Genomic DNA, 16,566 nt, shown 5'->3' with positions numbered 1-16,566 from the left:
TGCCATATGGGGATAATGGTAACGAATTTTCTGGATTGTCCGAGTAGATACAATGTGTTTGAAATTCTCTATCTTTCATATATACGGGTTTATCAAAGGATATTTGGACCACAAGGAAGAATGACCTAAATCCAGGGTAGGCCAGAGGAAGGCTCACTGTCCGTAAACAAAAACAGTCAAAACAGATTTAAAAACTCATACTATTCCCTCCCCGGGTTTTGGCCACATGGCTGCTTCAAAGTTTACATCTCAAAGCGATAGGGACTGTGCTCTCGTAGCTCTCGGAATCCAAGTTGCCATGGCGACGACTTCTCACCGCCAGCAGGTAGCTGCGCCTGTGCCCGCCCCCTCACGACGTCACGCTCCATCGTGCTGCCCCTCCTCCAGGCGCTCTGCGGCGCCAATCACTGACTGGGCGTCTCGGTCTCACTATCCTCACTCCATTCGGAGCGCCAATGGCTGGCACCGCCAGTGATTTCTTTGCGCGAGTCACACGATGCTGGCAACTGTACTGACCAATCACAGCGCCTAGAAGGCGGGGCGGAAGCCTGGCAAGCCAATAACAACGAGAGGAGCCGGCTTAACCCCTCAACTGAAAGAGGCGGGTTCCTGGGTCGCCGCATCTAGCTCAATTTGGGTGGCGGTGAGTGGTGGTCTCCGCGTCAGCGTCCAGGTGAGGGGCTCGGAAGAGAGGGTCGTAGGTGAGGAAGGAGGAGCGTGCGGGCTCCAGCCGTGTGCTCCGCGGGATTGAGGGGAGGGGGGTCGGGAGTGAATGCGCGCTCCGCGCTCAGGGCCAGGTGGGGGCACCCTTACCCAATGCGAGGGCGGCGAGGGGCAGGAGGAAAAATGATATGAAATTCCTAAGTGATGGAACTGGACCGGGGTTTGTTTCTTGCCCTGTAAAAGTTTACAGTCGCTCGGAGCCTGGACGGATTAGACGATAGTTACAGCACAGGGTGAAGGAGTGATGAGAGTTTTACAAAACAGAAGCATTACAGGGGAGATTAGATCTGTCGGTGTGTGTGCGATTGGGGACTGGGGTGGGGTTGGGAGCTTTCTTGAACTTGAAGAGTTTTAGGGAGGGTTCACTCTGCTGTTTAGACTCTGACATAGTGCCCTAGAAGTAGGATTTAAAAGGGCAAGTCCAAATGAGGGAAATGGTGGCGCAATCTGGGGTTAAGTAAGATTAAGGGGCCGACGTTGGCAGACAGCCCTCAGGGAGAGCTAACCATCAAGGTTTCCCCAGGAACCCACAAATACCTGAATTTCTTTTTTCAGAAGACCTAGTCGGCCTGCTCCAGAGCAGGGTTCCAGGCAATCAGGTTGTCCAAAGAGGAGAAAAGCAAAAGCAAATTCACGGTTGCCCCTCCCCTCTCCTTTTTATTTTTAGCTTCTGTTCAGTTGGCAGCAATTTGCCCATTTTCCTCCCTTGCGTATGGAGAGTAAACTCTTGAATATTAGTTAAACCAGGTATCTCCGTATTGAGTGAAGACTTTGAAGACTTACTGAGTTAACAGATAGGAGACACTTGCCACATTCTGCTAGTGATGACTAAGTAGGTAGAAGTGCACAAAATGAGGTATCAGAGGAGGTAGAGCGTAGTGGGCAGGGTTGTGCGGAGCAGTGGCTGAACTTCTGGACATGTCGAGTTATTTGTGCTTCCCAACTCTCTAATTGGAGCTAGCCAGTAAATTTGGATAATTAGAACCTGGAGTTTAGGGGAGAGGGCTGGAAATAGAGATTGTGGATATTAGCAGATTTAAAAAACGAAATATTTAAGAACACCCAAGGTGATTGGAATTATCAGATGACTGCTGGAAAGGAGGAAGGAAAGGATCATTGGGAAACTTCACAGCCTCATTTGTCAAGTCTTCCTTTCACTGAAGCTATCCCACAGACGTACTAAGTCAGAAAGTCTGTATCTTTGCTCATGTTCTGGTTGAGTGTTTGGATCTGAGGTTCCCTCTACTGAAAACATCCTCAGTTCCCCCTGCCTGACTCTACTTTTCTCTCTCTTAATCTGGTCTCCTCCCAACATGCTCCAGGTCCAGTTCAGATAGTGTCTTTCTCTAGGAACTTTTCTGGTCCCCTTTGTTCTTATAACACCCTGTGTTGCCAGCTCTTTATTGTTCTTATCACATACTTTTATGATAGTCTGGCTCCTTCTTTGTATTCCTCACTAGATTTAAGTTCTGTAAGGTCAGCGGAGAGGGCAGAAGCTAGCACAGTGGCTGCAGCTAGTAGCACAGATTAAGTCACAGCCAGTAGGTGCAAATTCCAAGAACCAACGAAGGGAAGTATTTCAGTGAGAGAAGTATCAAATCTTCCGGACTGGTTAAATAAAATAAACTCGAAAGTGTGTTTGTTGGATTTGGCAGCTAGGAGATCCTTAAGTGATTTTAGTAAGAGTAAATTCAGTGTATGATGAGAATAGAAAGCTGATTGTAGTTGCTGGAGAGTAAATGGAAATGTGAAAAAGGAAGACAGCCTGTAAAGGATACGTACTCTTTTAGGAGGCTTGGGTAAACTGTAGGAATTATTATTCTCTTCCTATAATATTTATTTAGTTTTTAAAATATTTTATTTATTTTTAGAGTGAGGGAAAGGGAGGAAGAAAGGGAGAAACATCAATGTGTGGTTGCCTCTTTCACGTCCCCAACTGGGGACCTGGCCCACAACTCAGTCATGTGCCCTGACTGGGAATCGAACTGGTGACCCTTTGGTTCGCAGGCTTGGGTTCAATCCACTGAGTCACACCAGCCAGGACTCTTCCTCTAATATTTATTGTGTGCATTATTATTTATGATTAAAGTATAGCATAATGGATGATAGCATAGGCTTCCCCACTTAACATTTTTGTCAGTTGGGAAAGTTGTGTGATCTTTTCAAACCTGAATTTTTCATTTAGAAAATTGGGCTAATAAAAGTAAGTACCTACATCATGAAAGTGTGGTAAGGATTAAAGTCTTTAATATGTAGATAGCATTGTAGCACCCTTAGAATACAGTTCCTGGCACATAGAAAATGCTCAATAATTGTTAGCTTCTTAAAATTACTTTGTGTCAGGTCCTGTGCTAAGTTCTTCACATGCATTCTTTTTTGGACTCATTGGAAGAACTATTGTTATTTTTTCTTTTCTTTTCCACTTTATTGAGGTGTAATGGACACATAAAATGATAAGATATTTAAGGTGTACCTTGTGGTGATCTGACTTGGGAAAAGATCCCCACTATCTAGTTACTATTGTCCTTTATATTTTGCAGATGATAAAACTGAGGTTCAGAGAAGTTACGTAACTTGCTCAAAGTCACACAGCTAGTAAGTGGTATTGTCACCATTGTCAAACTTGTTAATCATCTCATGAAAAGTGAGGATTGGAATGACTTATTTTGCAATTTAGAAGATCTTTGAAGAGAGCTTAGTGTGAATGGGGAGCTAGCTAGTTTGCAAGTTGTCCGGTGAGTATGTGTGCGAGAGAGTTAAGCATTCAGAGGCTTTATAGCCATCTCTTCTTTGAAAAAGAAGTTGGTTGGTTCAAAGAAAGAAAAATGGGTGATAGAGATTGGAAAAGCTTTCCTCAAGAAAGGAAGACGAGTGTTTTTAAACTTGAGGGGGGATAGACTCAGCGAAGAGGGAAAGACAAACGATGAGAGTGGACGTGAGTGACGGACAAGCTCTTGATGAGGAAAGATGAACAGGAGCCTCGTCAGTCTTAGAGGAGAGGGTAAGGGAGCTAAGAGAAATTCTGAAGTTGGGATGGCGCAGGAAGTTAACACGATAGTCTCCATGGTGTAAGTCCCTTGAGAATTAGACAAAAAAATAAGGATACAAAGTGAATTCAGGGACCTGAGGAAGTTGACTAAGCTTTTCAGTATCTTCTGTGGGGAATGGGATAAGAGGTAAATTGGGGTGGAAGGAGTGTTTTAAACACTATTAAGAGTGAGTCTGAGGGGGACTCCTATGGGCCCACGAGGAGGACCGGGAGTCCCCAGTCCTGGGTCCCCATTCCCCGTTCCCTTGCTCCCCATTCCCCTTGCTCCTCCGGGCCCTTGAATTGGTCCGGGAGCTGTCTCTTCCCTCCTCCCTTCCCCCCCCTTTTCCCTCAAAAAAAAAAAAAAAAGTGAGCTTGAGGCTTCACATATTTATTTTTAGAGTGGTCCATCCATCATAATTCATAAATTAGGAACAGCAGCGAACATATTTAGGAGAGTGGTATTCTTTATAAGTTTCTTTATCTTTTAATTTGGTAACCTATTAAGCATATTTATTATATAAGTAAAACATGCTCATGAAAAAAATTTTAAGAAGGTATAAAATAAGTAAAATTTTTTTCCTCTCCTTCCTAACAACCCCTGTATTATGTGTGCACATGAGCATGCACACAGACCCCTGTTACCTCCTCTTGACCCCTTTTCCTCAGGTCACCATTCTAAACTGTTCCCTGTGTTTCCTTCCGTACATTTTCTGTATTTTTGTGTGTGTCTCTGTATGTACATATACATGCATGAAGTGCATAGATAAAATACGTAACATTTACAAAAACATCAGTGGGGCTCTTGCTGTCCGTATTGTGTAACTTGCTAATTCACTTAACACTGAATCTCGGACATCTTTTCCGTATAGAACAGTACAGATCTTCCTATTTAAGTGGCTGTATAATTCTCTATGGAAGGACTTAGAATCTGTTAACTCATTTCTTGCTGGTAGATTTATTTTTATTTTGTTTTTGTTTCTTTTTACCTCTTTTTTTTTTGTTGTAAGTTGCTGGGTCAGATGGTGTATTAACTTTGAATTGTGAGAGATAACCGATCTCTTTCCCTCAAAGATGTACTCATCACCCCCCTGCCCCATCAGCAATGTGTAATGATGCCTCTTTCCCCAAATTACTATGCTTACCAGTACTGGGTACTGAGCACTATGAAATGTAAAGATTTTTGTTTTAGGGTTCATTTACTTATATGAGTCCAGTGGAACTGCTTATTTGTTTAGTGAGCATTTGCATTTATTTTTCTGTGAACCAAGTGTGACTGGCCTTTGTTATTTTACTGTTGGGTTTTTAGGCTTTTCCTAAAAAACACTTTGTAACTTTTTGTCATAAGTGTGATCTTTGACTTTATTATCTTTATCTTCCCCAATCAGAAGTATTTGATTTTTGTGTAGTCATATTTGGCAGGCTTTTTTCTTTATAGGTCCTTTTGGTGTTAAGTGACTTTTTTAAAAGATCTTATTTATTTATTTTTAGAGAAGGGGGAAGGGAGGGAGGAAGAATGGGAGCGAAACATCAATGTGTGAGAGAGATGTTGTTTCCCACAGTCCACAGCTCAGGCATGTGCCCTGACTGGGAATGGAACAGGCTTTGCAGGATGAGGCCCAGCCAACTGAGCCACACTGGTTAGGGCTTAAGTGAGACTTAAATTCCATTATTGCCCATTGAAATTACAGGTTTTTCCATGAAGACCACACAAAAAAGTCTCTTTAAGGATAGCTTGAATTTCTTTATCCAGTATTGTTCTCTTTGGTCCTGCTCTTGGGAGTTAACATGTGACTTTTATTTAAGAAATTTAAAAAATAATAATAAATTTTTATTTATTTTTGTAGTAAAAGGTGAAGAATTTATGTGATCTGAAGAGAAACCAGAGTATATAACTTGTGACTTTTAAATAAGTATTTACAAATGGAGGTTGTGTTGACATCCAGTAAACGTTTTTTTTAAATTTAACTGCATATTTAGGACTTGAGAAATTGGTGCTTCTTTAGTAATTGTTTTTAAAATTATTAAAGAAAAAATTTTTAAACTTTTCTTGGAATTCCATTGTTTCGCTTGCATTCCTGCTTATTTACTTATGTATTTATTTATGTTTACAGAATTATAAGGCCGTGTGCAGAGATTTGAAAAATGGCAACAAACGAAAGTGTCAGCATCTTTAGTTCAGCGTCCTTGGCTGTGGAGTATGTAGATTCACTTCTACCTGAGAATCCTCTGCAAGAACCAATTAAAAATGCTTGGAACTATATGTTGGACAATTATACAAAGTTCCAGATTGCAACATGGGGATCCCTGATAGTTCACGAGGCCCTTTATTTCTTATTCTGTGTACCTGGGTTTTTGTTTCAATTTATACCTTACATGAAAAAGTACAAAATTCAAAAGGTGAGTATGATAGATTTGCAGTGGAATGTTATCATTAATATTGAGTATTTTTAAAGTAATTGTGACTTTGTTTTGAGAGACTCTAGATCAGGGCTAGCAACAGAAATATAATTCAGCCACATATGTAATTTTAAATTTTCTAATAGAATACATAAAAAGTAAAAAGAAATAGGAAAATTAATTTTAAAATATATTTACTTAATACAGCAAATGTAAGCAATTATCATTTCAGCAAGTTATCAGAATTAAAAAGTACTTAATGAGATATTTTATGTTCTAATTCTTATCACTGGTCTTTGAAATCCAGTGTGTATTTTACACTAATTTTAGTGCATCTCAGTTTAGCCATATTTAAAGTGTTCAGTAGTCACTTGTTACTAGTTGCTAACACATTGGTAGCACAGTCTTAGATCATTATTGATATTATTTCAAGAATAATTTGTTAAGTTGTGCTTTAAGTAGATGTGATGTCTACGAATGAACTTGAAAGCTCCAAGGAAAGAATCTAGGCAAGCTTATCAGGGAGGATTTATCAGCACTTGGTAAACCCATGATAGTTTCTAATGCTTGCTGTTTTACTTTTCTAAAAAGTCACGCTAAACAGCTCAAGACTACACATAGCCTTGGTAGGAAGTAGACACCTTGAGAGTGTTCATTTATGGAGACTTAATTGGCACTCACTGAGTCTACGTGGGGTAGCATTGCACACATTCTCTCTCACAGTCTCTTAGCTTCATTGCTCCTTCCAGTGAGTCTCATTGTAAGCTAGTACTGATGATACTCTCTGGGGATAGTGCAGGGGGCCAGGTGCCTGTGGACTCCAAGCCAAAGGAGGACGAACAAAAGGAAAGGGGAGGGAATAAAAAGGGATGTGGCCCAAAAGAAAGTCTCTTGTTACCCTCAATTGAGGACACAGAAGTTCCAAAATGTTTTTTATAAAAGGGCCTGCCTTGAAAGAGAGAATTTAGTTCAGGTGTCTAAGTTCTCATGCGTGTTTGTGAGTGGCTTGAAAATAAAGTATGGGAAAAGAAGGGACAAGCAATCATCTCGTTGGTTACTGGTAGTTATTTGTAAACAGAGACTAAAAGGCTGCATAGTGTGGCTTCAAGTCTGTCCTCAGCATGTCTTCCTTTAAGTTTCACAACCATTAAAAATTTTGCTTTGAGCTTTTTTGTTAGTAAGTTGTGATGGTAAATCAGTACAAGTTTTCACAACATATAGGGATTAAAAATCACTGCAAGTTAATTGCAGGTTAATTAATTTTGAAGGAAGATACCCTGAGACATTGAGGGTACAGGAAGAAGTTGCTGTTGGTGATGAAATAGCAATAAAGACCTTCTGCTTTCATGGAGAACAGACAGTGTCACAGTTAATGCACCTGTGTGCTAATGAGGGGAAATTTACAGGAATAAACAAGTAATAAAGTAGACATTTCTTTTTACAAAGCCACACATTTTAATAATTCTCTAGGAATTTTCTTCAAGGGTATATATACATACTAAAAACATTCTTTTTGAGGCCCATGGCCTAATGGTATTCCTTCCTATTAGAATGCAGCGATATATAAAGGAAAATATGATACGTATACTGATATTGCACTACGTATGAGTTTTTGATTGTTAACTATCTTTTCAACTAATTTGTATATACTTTAAACAGTATAGCATGTGATTTAATTTTTTATTAGTTATAGTTGATTAGTTTTTGTGTCAATTTCTGCACTCCATAGGTATCAGATTCTAGCCAGGATATCTAAAATCTGTTAAACGTAGTTCCTACGGAAAACAGTGCCATTGTTGGCCTGAGCCAGAATCTTCCGTTTATTTTGTTCCCAGTCGCAGACTGGAGGTTTGGAGGAATAGGGTGATAATGCTCAGAAGAGAAAATAGAAAGATGATTATAAATTATCTAATTTCCTCATTTTATTGTTGAGAAAACTGACTTGTACCACAGAGCTAGTTAACTGGTTTAGTGGTGGGCCTGAGATTAGAGACCACCCAGCTGTCTGGATTGATCCTCAGTTTAATGTTTTTCCATCCATTTATTTATTTATATTTTATGTCAAGAACAGGACTGGAAACCTAGATTTCAGTTAGTCCCAGTTCTACTACTAACTGCCCGTGTGACCCTGGGCCGGATGTGAACCTCTTCTGCTGCTGAACAGTAGATCCATACTTGAGATACTGTGGTCCAGTTGAAAAAAATTTCATTGGCAGATTTCTGAATTTTTAAGTAAGGACATTAAAACAAAGCAGTAATTATTTATTATCACCATTTTCTTATAAAGCTGAGAGCACTTTTTCTTCTGTAAGTGTAGCCCTTTAAATTGAATAAATTTAGTTGTTTTTTTTTTTTCTTTTTAATGCGGCTTGCTAAGCAAATTGGTATCCTGATGAGATTTAAATGAACATTTTACTAGATTGATTTCACTTCGCTCAGGTTGCCATTAATCTTTGAACTTCATCTGTGGGCAGTAGCTCTTTATTCTTTGGGAACCACTGGACACATCTTTGAAGTTCTTCCAGCTCAGAGTTTATAATTCTGTTACTGTGTATGAACAAAAATGCACTAATTTCTGGGAATGAATGCTGCCAAATGGTGGGAACATCGATATACTTGTGTAGTAAAGGCTTTCAGTGCTGCTGATACAACTGCTTCAGTAGCTGGGAGACCCAGTTGTAATCTTCGTATAATACATTTCTTCTGTGACATTCCTGATACAAGAAGTGAGTGATCTGTGGGCAGCAAAGACTGGAGAGGTATTCATTCTGTGCTGCTTCTTTGGTTGGAGATCTTAAGTTTGTTATGCCTCAGTTTTTCTGTTCTCAATCTTTTCACCTAAATTAGTGTTGGTAGTTGTCAAGAATTTAGAGAGGAGAATGTTGTGGTCCCTGGGCTTTATTTACTGTAACATCGTAATTGTAATATAGAATTCACAAAACAGAATTAAGTAACACAGAATTAAGGTCTCATTAAACATTAGAGAAAAAAATCGGAATTTACTGCTGGATGTGATAAGAGATACTGATACTACATATTTGTGCTTTTTCTCCTTAGGATAAACCAGAAACATGGGAAAACCAATGGAAATGCTTTAAAGTGCTTCTCTTTAATCACTTTTGTATCCAACTTCCTTTGATTTGTGGAACTTATTATTTTACAGAGTATTTCAATATTCCTTATGGTTGGGAAAGGATGCCAAGATGGTATGTAGATATAAGCAAATGTTTAATAAAGATTGATTTTTCATGGACAACGAGGAGGGATATGATTGTGGGAGAAGGGGTGGGCTGGGTAGGGGAGAGCAATGGGGGAAAAATGGGACAACTGTAATTGAACCCCCCCCCCCCAAAATAATAAATAAATAATATTGACTCAAGAAAAAAAAGATTTGATTTTTATACTTGGTCATGGTTTGCTATCCAATTAAAATATCCTTAATGCTTATCTTTTTTCTTTAGTTAATGTTACTTTGTTCTAAGCAATGAAAGTAAATAAAATGTAGACAAGTACACCATGGCAGAAACTTAAAATGTCCCATTTTTAGATCTTTCTCTATTTTAGTGTAATACTTTATTGGAAGGTGCTTTACTAACAAAAAAAATATTATGTTTTAAGTCTAAAATGAATGAAAACAATGAGAATAGTTTGTGAAGTTTATAAAAATTGTGTCCATATCAACACACATACATATATTATCTGAGGCCAGGTATTTATGTTCTAGTAGTATTTGTATTCAAGTATATGTTCCTGACATGACTGAATACAAATATATTAATATATACATGTGTACTTTTTCTTTATAGTGTATATTCAACATATAAAAGTTTCTGTATGTAAAATATTTTTGTCTATTGCACTTACAGTTTTCTCTTTGGTGAAAAAAGTGATGATTTTATTATTTATTGTATTTCAAGTGCTTCATCAATATTACTCTTTTCCTAGAGGTTTTGAATTTGTTTAACTTTGACTTTATACATATGAATTTTAAAAAATGAGTTAGAATTGATAATAGTGGTCAATCTGTTAAACTCTTCTTTGGGATGGTATCATGTAGCCACCTTGTATCCAGCAGTTTTGGGAATTGATTGATCAGTATATCCAATTAGGTCAAGCTGGTAAGTGAGTATTTGTTTTTATGTAATGTCTCAAGCAGTGGTCTCAAGTAAAAGTTGAGACTGCGCTGTATACCCATGACAGTATTTTCATCTTACAGGTATATGCTTTTGGCAAGATGCTTTGGTTGTGCGGTGATTGAGGATACCTGGCACTATTTCTTACACAGGCTCTTACACCACAAAAAAATATATAAATATATTCATAAAATTCATCATGAATTTCAGGTATGTTAGAATTATATTTAATCCTTTTTCTATTAGAGGGAAAATGTCATATTTAATCTCAAGCATTAAAATAATAGTTGGTGATGTTTATTTCTTTTGCATGATTATTAAGGAATATTTCTCATACACCTACGTAGGCATAGCTGGTTCTACAGATTTTCTTTCTTTTAAAAATTATTGATTTGAGAGAGAGAGAGAAACATTGATTTGTTGTTCCCCTTACTTACGCATTCATTGGTTGATTCTTGTATGTGCCCTGACCGAGGATCAAACCTACAATCTTAGCATGTCAGGATGATGCTCTAACCAATTGAGCTACCCAGCCAGTGCTACAGATTTCCTTTAGTATCTTAAATTTCATGGTAAATTGAGACCTGAAAGAAAAATACTACATGAAATAGTGCAGACTCATCTTTGTGGCCAGAGCACTTTCCTAACACAGTTGATTGATTACCTGGCCATTTGGTAGAAGCTATAGTGGTCTTGGGGTTTTTTAAGTGGGACCCCCAAAATAACAAACCTTTAATCTTTAAACTTCTAAAACAATTACCAATTTAGTTTTATAACATTTTCACCATATTGCTGACTCCCACAAAAAGTGATTAAAAAATTTTTTTTTCCAATTACAGTTGACATTCAATATTATTTTGTATTAGTTTCAGGTGTACAGCACAGGAGTTAAATAATCTTACTTTACAAAGTGTTGCCCCTGATATTTTTAGTACCTGTCTGGCACCATACACAGTTATGGTGTTATTGACTGTATCTCCTGTGCGGCACATTGCATCCCATGCCTGTTTCATAACTGCTGATCTGCACTTCTCCACCCATTCACCTTTTTCACCCAGTTCCCCAACCCCCTTCCCCTCTGGCAGCCAGCAGTCTGTGCTCCATATTTATGAGTCTTAAAAAACTGATTTTTTATCAGAACTGCTTTTGATGCTTATTTGAAAAACCAGTTCTGTTATGTTCTGCATTGATCCCGATTACATGGTATGCTAAATCAAGCATCCCTTTCTTGGCAGAACAAATTCATATGCATAAACCAAAATTAGAGTTCAAGTCAGTTGTTTTAATGCCTTTATCTTAAACTACCAAGACATTGAGATATTATTAAGGACATCCCCACTAGAACTTCCATGTTTGGTAGGAACAAAAAGATTTTTTATTGAGAATTACTTTTGTGTTTACATATGTATGACTAGATATATTATCATTAGATATAGAAACAATATAATTTTACAAAATATATTCATAAATAAATTAGAATATCTGTATTAGGGTTCTGTAGAGAAAAAGAAAGAATAGAAGATACACAGATTTATTTTAAGGAATTTTGGTCATACGATTGTGGAAGTTTGCAAGTCTGAAATCTGTAGGGAGACCTCAGGCTGGAAATTGAGGTAGAGTCGATGTAATAGTCTTAGGTCTGAATTGCACAGGGCAGCAGGCTGGAAACTCAAGCAGGGCTTCTATGTTGCAATCTTTGAGAACTCCTTCCTCGGGAAACCTTAGTCTTTGCTTGTAAGGCCTTCAACTGATTGGATGAAGCCCAGCGGCATTATAAAGGGTAGTTAGTCTCCTTTACTCAGAGTCTGCTGATTTAAATATTAGCCATATCTAAAAAATAACTTCACAGCAACATCCAGATTGATTGCCCAAGCAATGGGTCACTATAGCCTCTCCAAGCTGATGCATAAAATTAATTGTCACAATATATTAAGGAATTCTTATCTATTTATTTTAGGCTCCATTTGGAATGGAAGCTGAATATGCACATCCCCTGGAAACCCTAATTCTTGGAACTGGATTTTTCATTGGAATCATTCTTTTATGTGATCATGTAGTTCTTCTTTGGGCATGGGTGACCATTCGTTTGCTAGAAACTATTGATGTCCACAGGTGAGCTACAGTTTCTGTTCTGGCATGAGGGATCATAAAATGTCTTTTATTTCCATGGTCATAAGATTATATATAAGTAGACTAATAGGAGAAGTTAAATTTGTTAATGTTATTTTTAAGAAATGAGAGCATAACCATTGGATAGAAATTCAAGCAACAGATATATATATATTTTTATATCCCTGCCTGTGGCTCTGTCATTTTAACAGGAAGAACGAGTTCCTTTGGTTAAATGAAATAAAATTTTGATAGGTACTTCAAAACTGCCCCCCGAAATGGTCCCTGTCTACATTCCCAGCAGAACTGTGTAAGAATGCTTTCCCTCCCCCAACACCCTTCCACACCTGGGTCGAACAGTCTTTTTTGTCTTTGTCAATAAGAGGACAAAGAGCTTTCAGTGCTGTATCCATGTGCATTTCTCCAGGGACCCATGTGGCTGTGCATGTTTGTGTGCTTATTGATCAATAGTATTTTTTCTTCTTTGAATTTACCTTCTTATGTCCTTAGCCCATTTTTCTGTTAGGTTATATGTCTTTAAAACCTATTGGTTTGTGTAAGCTTTGTTACATGTGTTCTAAATATTTTCTGTCATTTGAATTTAAACTCTTGATTCTTTTCTAGTACTGAATTTTTAAATTTTCCCACAGTAAAATCAGTCATTTTTATGGCTCTAGGTATCATGTCTTGCTTAGGTTTTCCCGAAACATTGTTCAAATGAGACTATTTGTGTGGTTTTCTTAAAGATTTGGTTAAATACCATAATTCAGGATTAGCAATTCTTTTATCCTTCTGTAATGAATCTTAGCCTAACTCTTGGGAAAAAAATTGAATCATTTAGCCTTCACTGAATAAGAGTATTTATTGTCTTGCTGCCCAACACTGATGAAATTATTACTTGTAATATTTACATATTTCACCAGCTGCTGTTCTCTTGATTGGAACATATCTTGTGGTAAATTATTTACATGTTCTGCCTTTTAAAATACATAAGATCCTAATTTTTTATTATTTTAAAATTATATATTCATTGCATTTTTTGACTTGGGACTTATTACTATATCCATGAAAGTTGAATATTAAATTCTAAGAATTATTTTTAAGCCACTAAAGTAACAAAAGAAATCTAATTCTGGGCAGAGAATATTCTTCTGTAGATAAATTGTAAGTGCTGTCTCTTTTTCTTTCTTTCCTTTCATTGTTCTTTCTCTTTCCTTCCGTCTCAGCCTTCTGAAGGGAGAGATTAGGGTGATTCAGACTGGTGTAATTCTGGCTGTCAGATTGTAGACATGTATTAGAAATAAAGGAATTTACTCTAAATGGTATTTTAAAAATCATGTGTGTTCATCCAACTATAGAAAGCACATTTGTATTTTAATTAATTGAGGTATATTTAATTCCAACTTGTCATGGATTAAAGTAAAAGAAGTTGCACATAGTGATTCTCAGGTCTTACCTTCCTAATGTTTGATACTAATTTCATGTAACTTTCTCAAAGACATATATGATATAGGCATTATAGGCTATGGTGAGAAAGCTCTTCCTCTAAAACAAAAGAAAAATAATTCATGAAAAATTTATTCATTGCTATAACCCCTCTTTCATTCCCTGATAATATATAATTTCCATAGATCTTTTTAAGTTTTTAAAAATTCCTTCAAGTGGTTTCTATAATATGCACTATTTTCTGTTGTTTTCATCTTTGATAAGCCTATCAGAAATAAAGTGATTTAGGTAAAGTGGAATGTTTGAATTAGTTAATAAACATGACTGTCAATGTTAATGATTTCTTCTTAATCTGTTATTTTTATTTCAGTGGTTACGATATTCCTCTCAACCCTTTAAATCTCATCCCTTTCTATGCTGGTTCGCGGCATCATGATTTTCACCACATGAACTTCATTGGAAACTATGCTTCAACATTTACATGGTGGGATAGAATTTTTGGAACAGACTCTCAATTTGTTGCCTATACTGAAAGGATGAAGAAAATTGAGAAAAAGACTGAATAAATATTTATGTAACACTTTCTGAAGATACACATTTTCATGAATTAAAACTAGTAGCTAACATTGCTTCTGGGGAGCAGAAATAAGCATATGTCTTGTCTGCTGAGTGATAAAAATTAACAACCTTTATCTTCCTAGTGGGAACTTTTTCTACTTCTCATTCAAGTTCTGTATGTGTAGAACCTTAGGAAAAGGTTTTAAGTGATAGAAGAGCTATGTCTTTTCCCCGCTAGTAACACCATAGGCCTGAAATTGAAATTGGTCTTTAAATCTTTTAAATATACAGTGACCATTTCAAAAACTTTAATAGTGGATGTTGGGATCATATTGAACTGTAAACCATTTTTAGTGTTTGCCTAAAAAGAAAAACTTTGTGGGTTGACTGACATCAATTGATACAGTGTGGATGAGGCTGCAAAATGAGGACTGGCCAGCACCGTGAATTTCCTCTCTGGCCTGGAACTGACCGGTTTTGGATGATTTTTCTTCCTTTGAGAAGTCCTTTTGGGTTCTAATGTACTACTGGCATCTAGGTATTTCTGAATTGATGTAATTGGAATATTTTACTCTAAAAGTTTTCATGTTTCTTGAATTTTTTAAAAACGGAAGCTTTATTTCTGTTATTTACCCTTTAATTTTTGAAAATCGGGTTTTTATTACACTTAGAGCTGTATCTGGAAACTTTGTGAACTGATTTGTATTTGCACTTGGAGCTATTACAATAAATGTGGTTTTTTTGGTCTGATTACGTGGTTTCCAGTTTTGAACATCAGCTGTCACCTTTTATTTTACTCTTATAAGGAAAAGTACAGAAATCGTTAAATTATTAAGTTTTTTAATAAAATGAATGATTATATTTTTTGTAAGTGCTTCATTTTCTTTCTTTCTTTTTTACAGTTTCAACATGTATTTATTGGGCTGTCTATTGTGGGAGATTCCATGATTCCATTGACCTGTTTCAGTAAAGGGTGTTGAAGCAGCTCTTTACTTAGAAAATGTATGAAAGAATAGAGCTAAACTTTTAAGGGCTGATTTAATCTCAAATATCTAGAATCTAACTCAGATCAAGAGCTGATAATTCTAATTTACTGAATTGTTACTGTTTTAAAATACAGAGTAATTTTCTGATAAGTTTCCCTTTTTTTTTGAAAAGAAAGTGTTAGGAAGGAACCTAATCTTAATAGAGAGGAGGAGATATTTAATCAAGTGCGTACTATCTTTAAATGAACTTTGAAGTTTCCAAGTGCAAATGAATTGCATTACTGAGGAGGGAAAGAATTTGCAAATGTGATTGTGAAACTATTTTAGATGATCAGGCAGCAAGTCAGTCATTTCAGACTTTGTTTTTTTCTGTAGGTTGGATTCAGGTTCAGTTTCTCCAGAGAAGAGCCTTCCTATCTATCTCTGTTTGGGAAAGAATATGCCCAAGTGCCATCATTCTGGGAATCCAGTATGGAAAGGCGGTTTAAGATTTCCCTACTCAGTAGGTGCCCTTTTGCAGAATCCCTGTTATCAGATTTATTCCCACCTCACTTGGGGCTTCCCCATTATCTGCAGAGTTCTGAGCCTCTTCTGTTCAATTTGTGTGAATGTCTCTAAAAAACAGACCTGCCCTTGGGAAGGGGTGACCATGCTGATTAATGGAAGGGGCCTGTGACCTAAAGACTTTGTACACAGAGATTTGAATGAGATTGTAATTCTGGTTTTCAGTATTTTGCAATACAGTGTTAAATTCTTTTGAGCGCATTTTACAAACAGAAAAGCACACAGATTGATGAGTGATCACAATCATGTAATTATTGCCCAGCTCAAGAACTTGACTACCTTTACCTTCACTTTTGACCAGGAATAAAGTTAAATTCTTAGCTGGTTTAACAACTGAATCCAGATTATCTTGACTAATGAGATTCTCGTGTAGTGACATGAGGCTTTGCCTGTGACTTCAGTTACACATTTATTACAGATTTGGATGATGCCATTGAAGGCAAGCTTATCAAAGTTATAATTAAGGTAAAGCGGAAAAAAGCTAACACAGAATCAAGATTCAACAATTTTTTGGTCTTCATTTAAAATCCAGCTGTAAAAGCAATATATATCTGAAAAACAAGAATACCCAAAAGTTTAGGCAATCTTAAGCTGAATTGGCAAGCCTAAATTGCAGAGA

At 36.9% G+C, this 16,566-nt stretch overlaps 1 protein-coding gene across 3 annotated transcripts; it reads left to right on the top strand.

The window, feature by feature from the left end:
• Positions 1 to 558: 558 nt before the first annotated feature.
• On the top strand, positions 559 to 15,258 carry MSMO1 (methylsterol monooxygenase 1). 3 transcript variants are annotated; one of them, XM_090288448.1, is made up of 7 exons: positions 559 to 673; positions 3,264 to 3,318; positions 5,866 to 6,151; positions 9,209 to 9,357; positions 10,368 to 10,494; positions 12,242 to 12,396; positions 14,210 to 15,258. In XM_090288448.1, the coding sequence occupies exons 3-7, from the start codon at positions 5,897 to 5,899 to the stop codon at positions 14,403 to 14,405; spliced, it is 882 nt and encodes a 293-aa protein (XP_090144574.1). In that variant the 5' UTR covers positions 559 to 673; positions 3,264 to 3,318; positions 5,866 to 5,896; the 3' UTR covers positions 14,406 to 15,258. The 3 variants fall into 3 exon arrangements, with proteins under 3 accessions (XP_090144574.1, XP_090144573.1, XP_090144575.1); XM_090288447.1 differs by lacking the exon at positions 3,264 to 3,318; XM_090288449.1 differs by lacking the exon at positions 3,264 to 3,318 and having other exon boundaries at positions 559 to 701.
• Positions 15,259 to 16,566: the final 1,308 nt, after the last annotated feature.

Source organism: Furipterus horrens, unplaced genomic scaffold (assembly GCF_987537825.1).
Source record: "Furipterus horrens unplaced genomic scaffold, mFurHor1.1.pri manual_scaffold_10, whole genome shotgun sequence".
Classification (NCBI taxonomy): domain Eukaryota; kingdom Metazoa; phylum Chordata; class Mammalia; order Chiroptera; family Furipteridae; genus Furipterus; species Furipterus horrens.
This window is presented reverse-complemented; position numbering and strand designations above follow the sequence as displayed.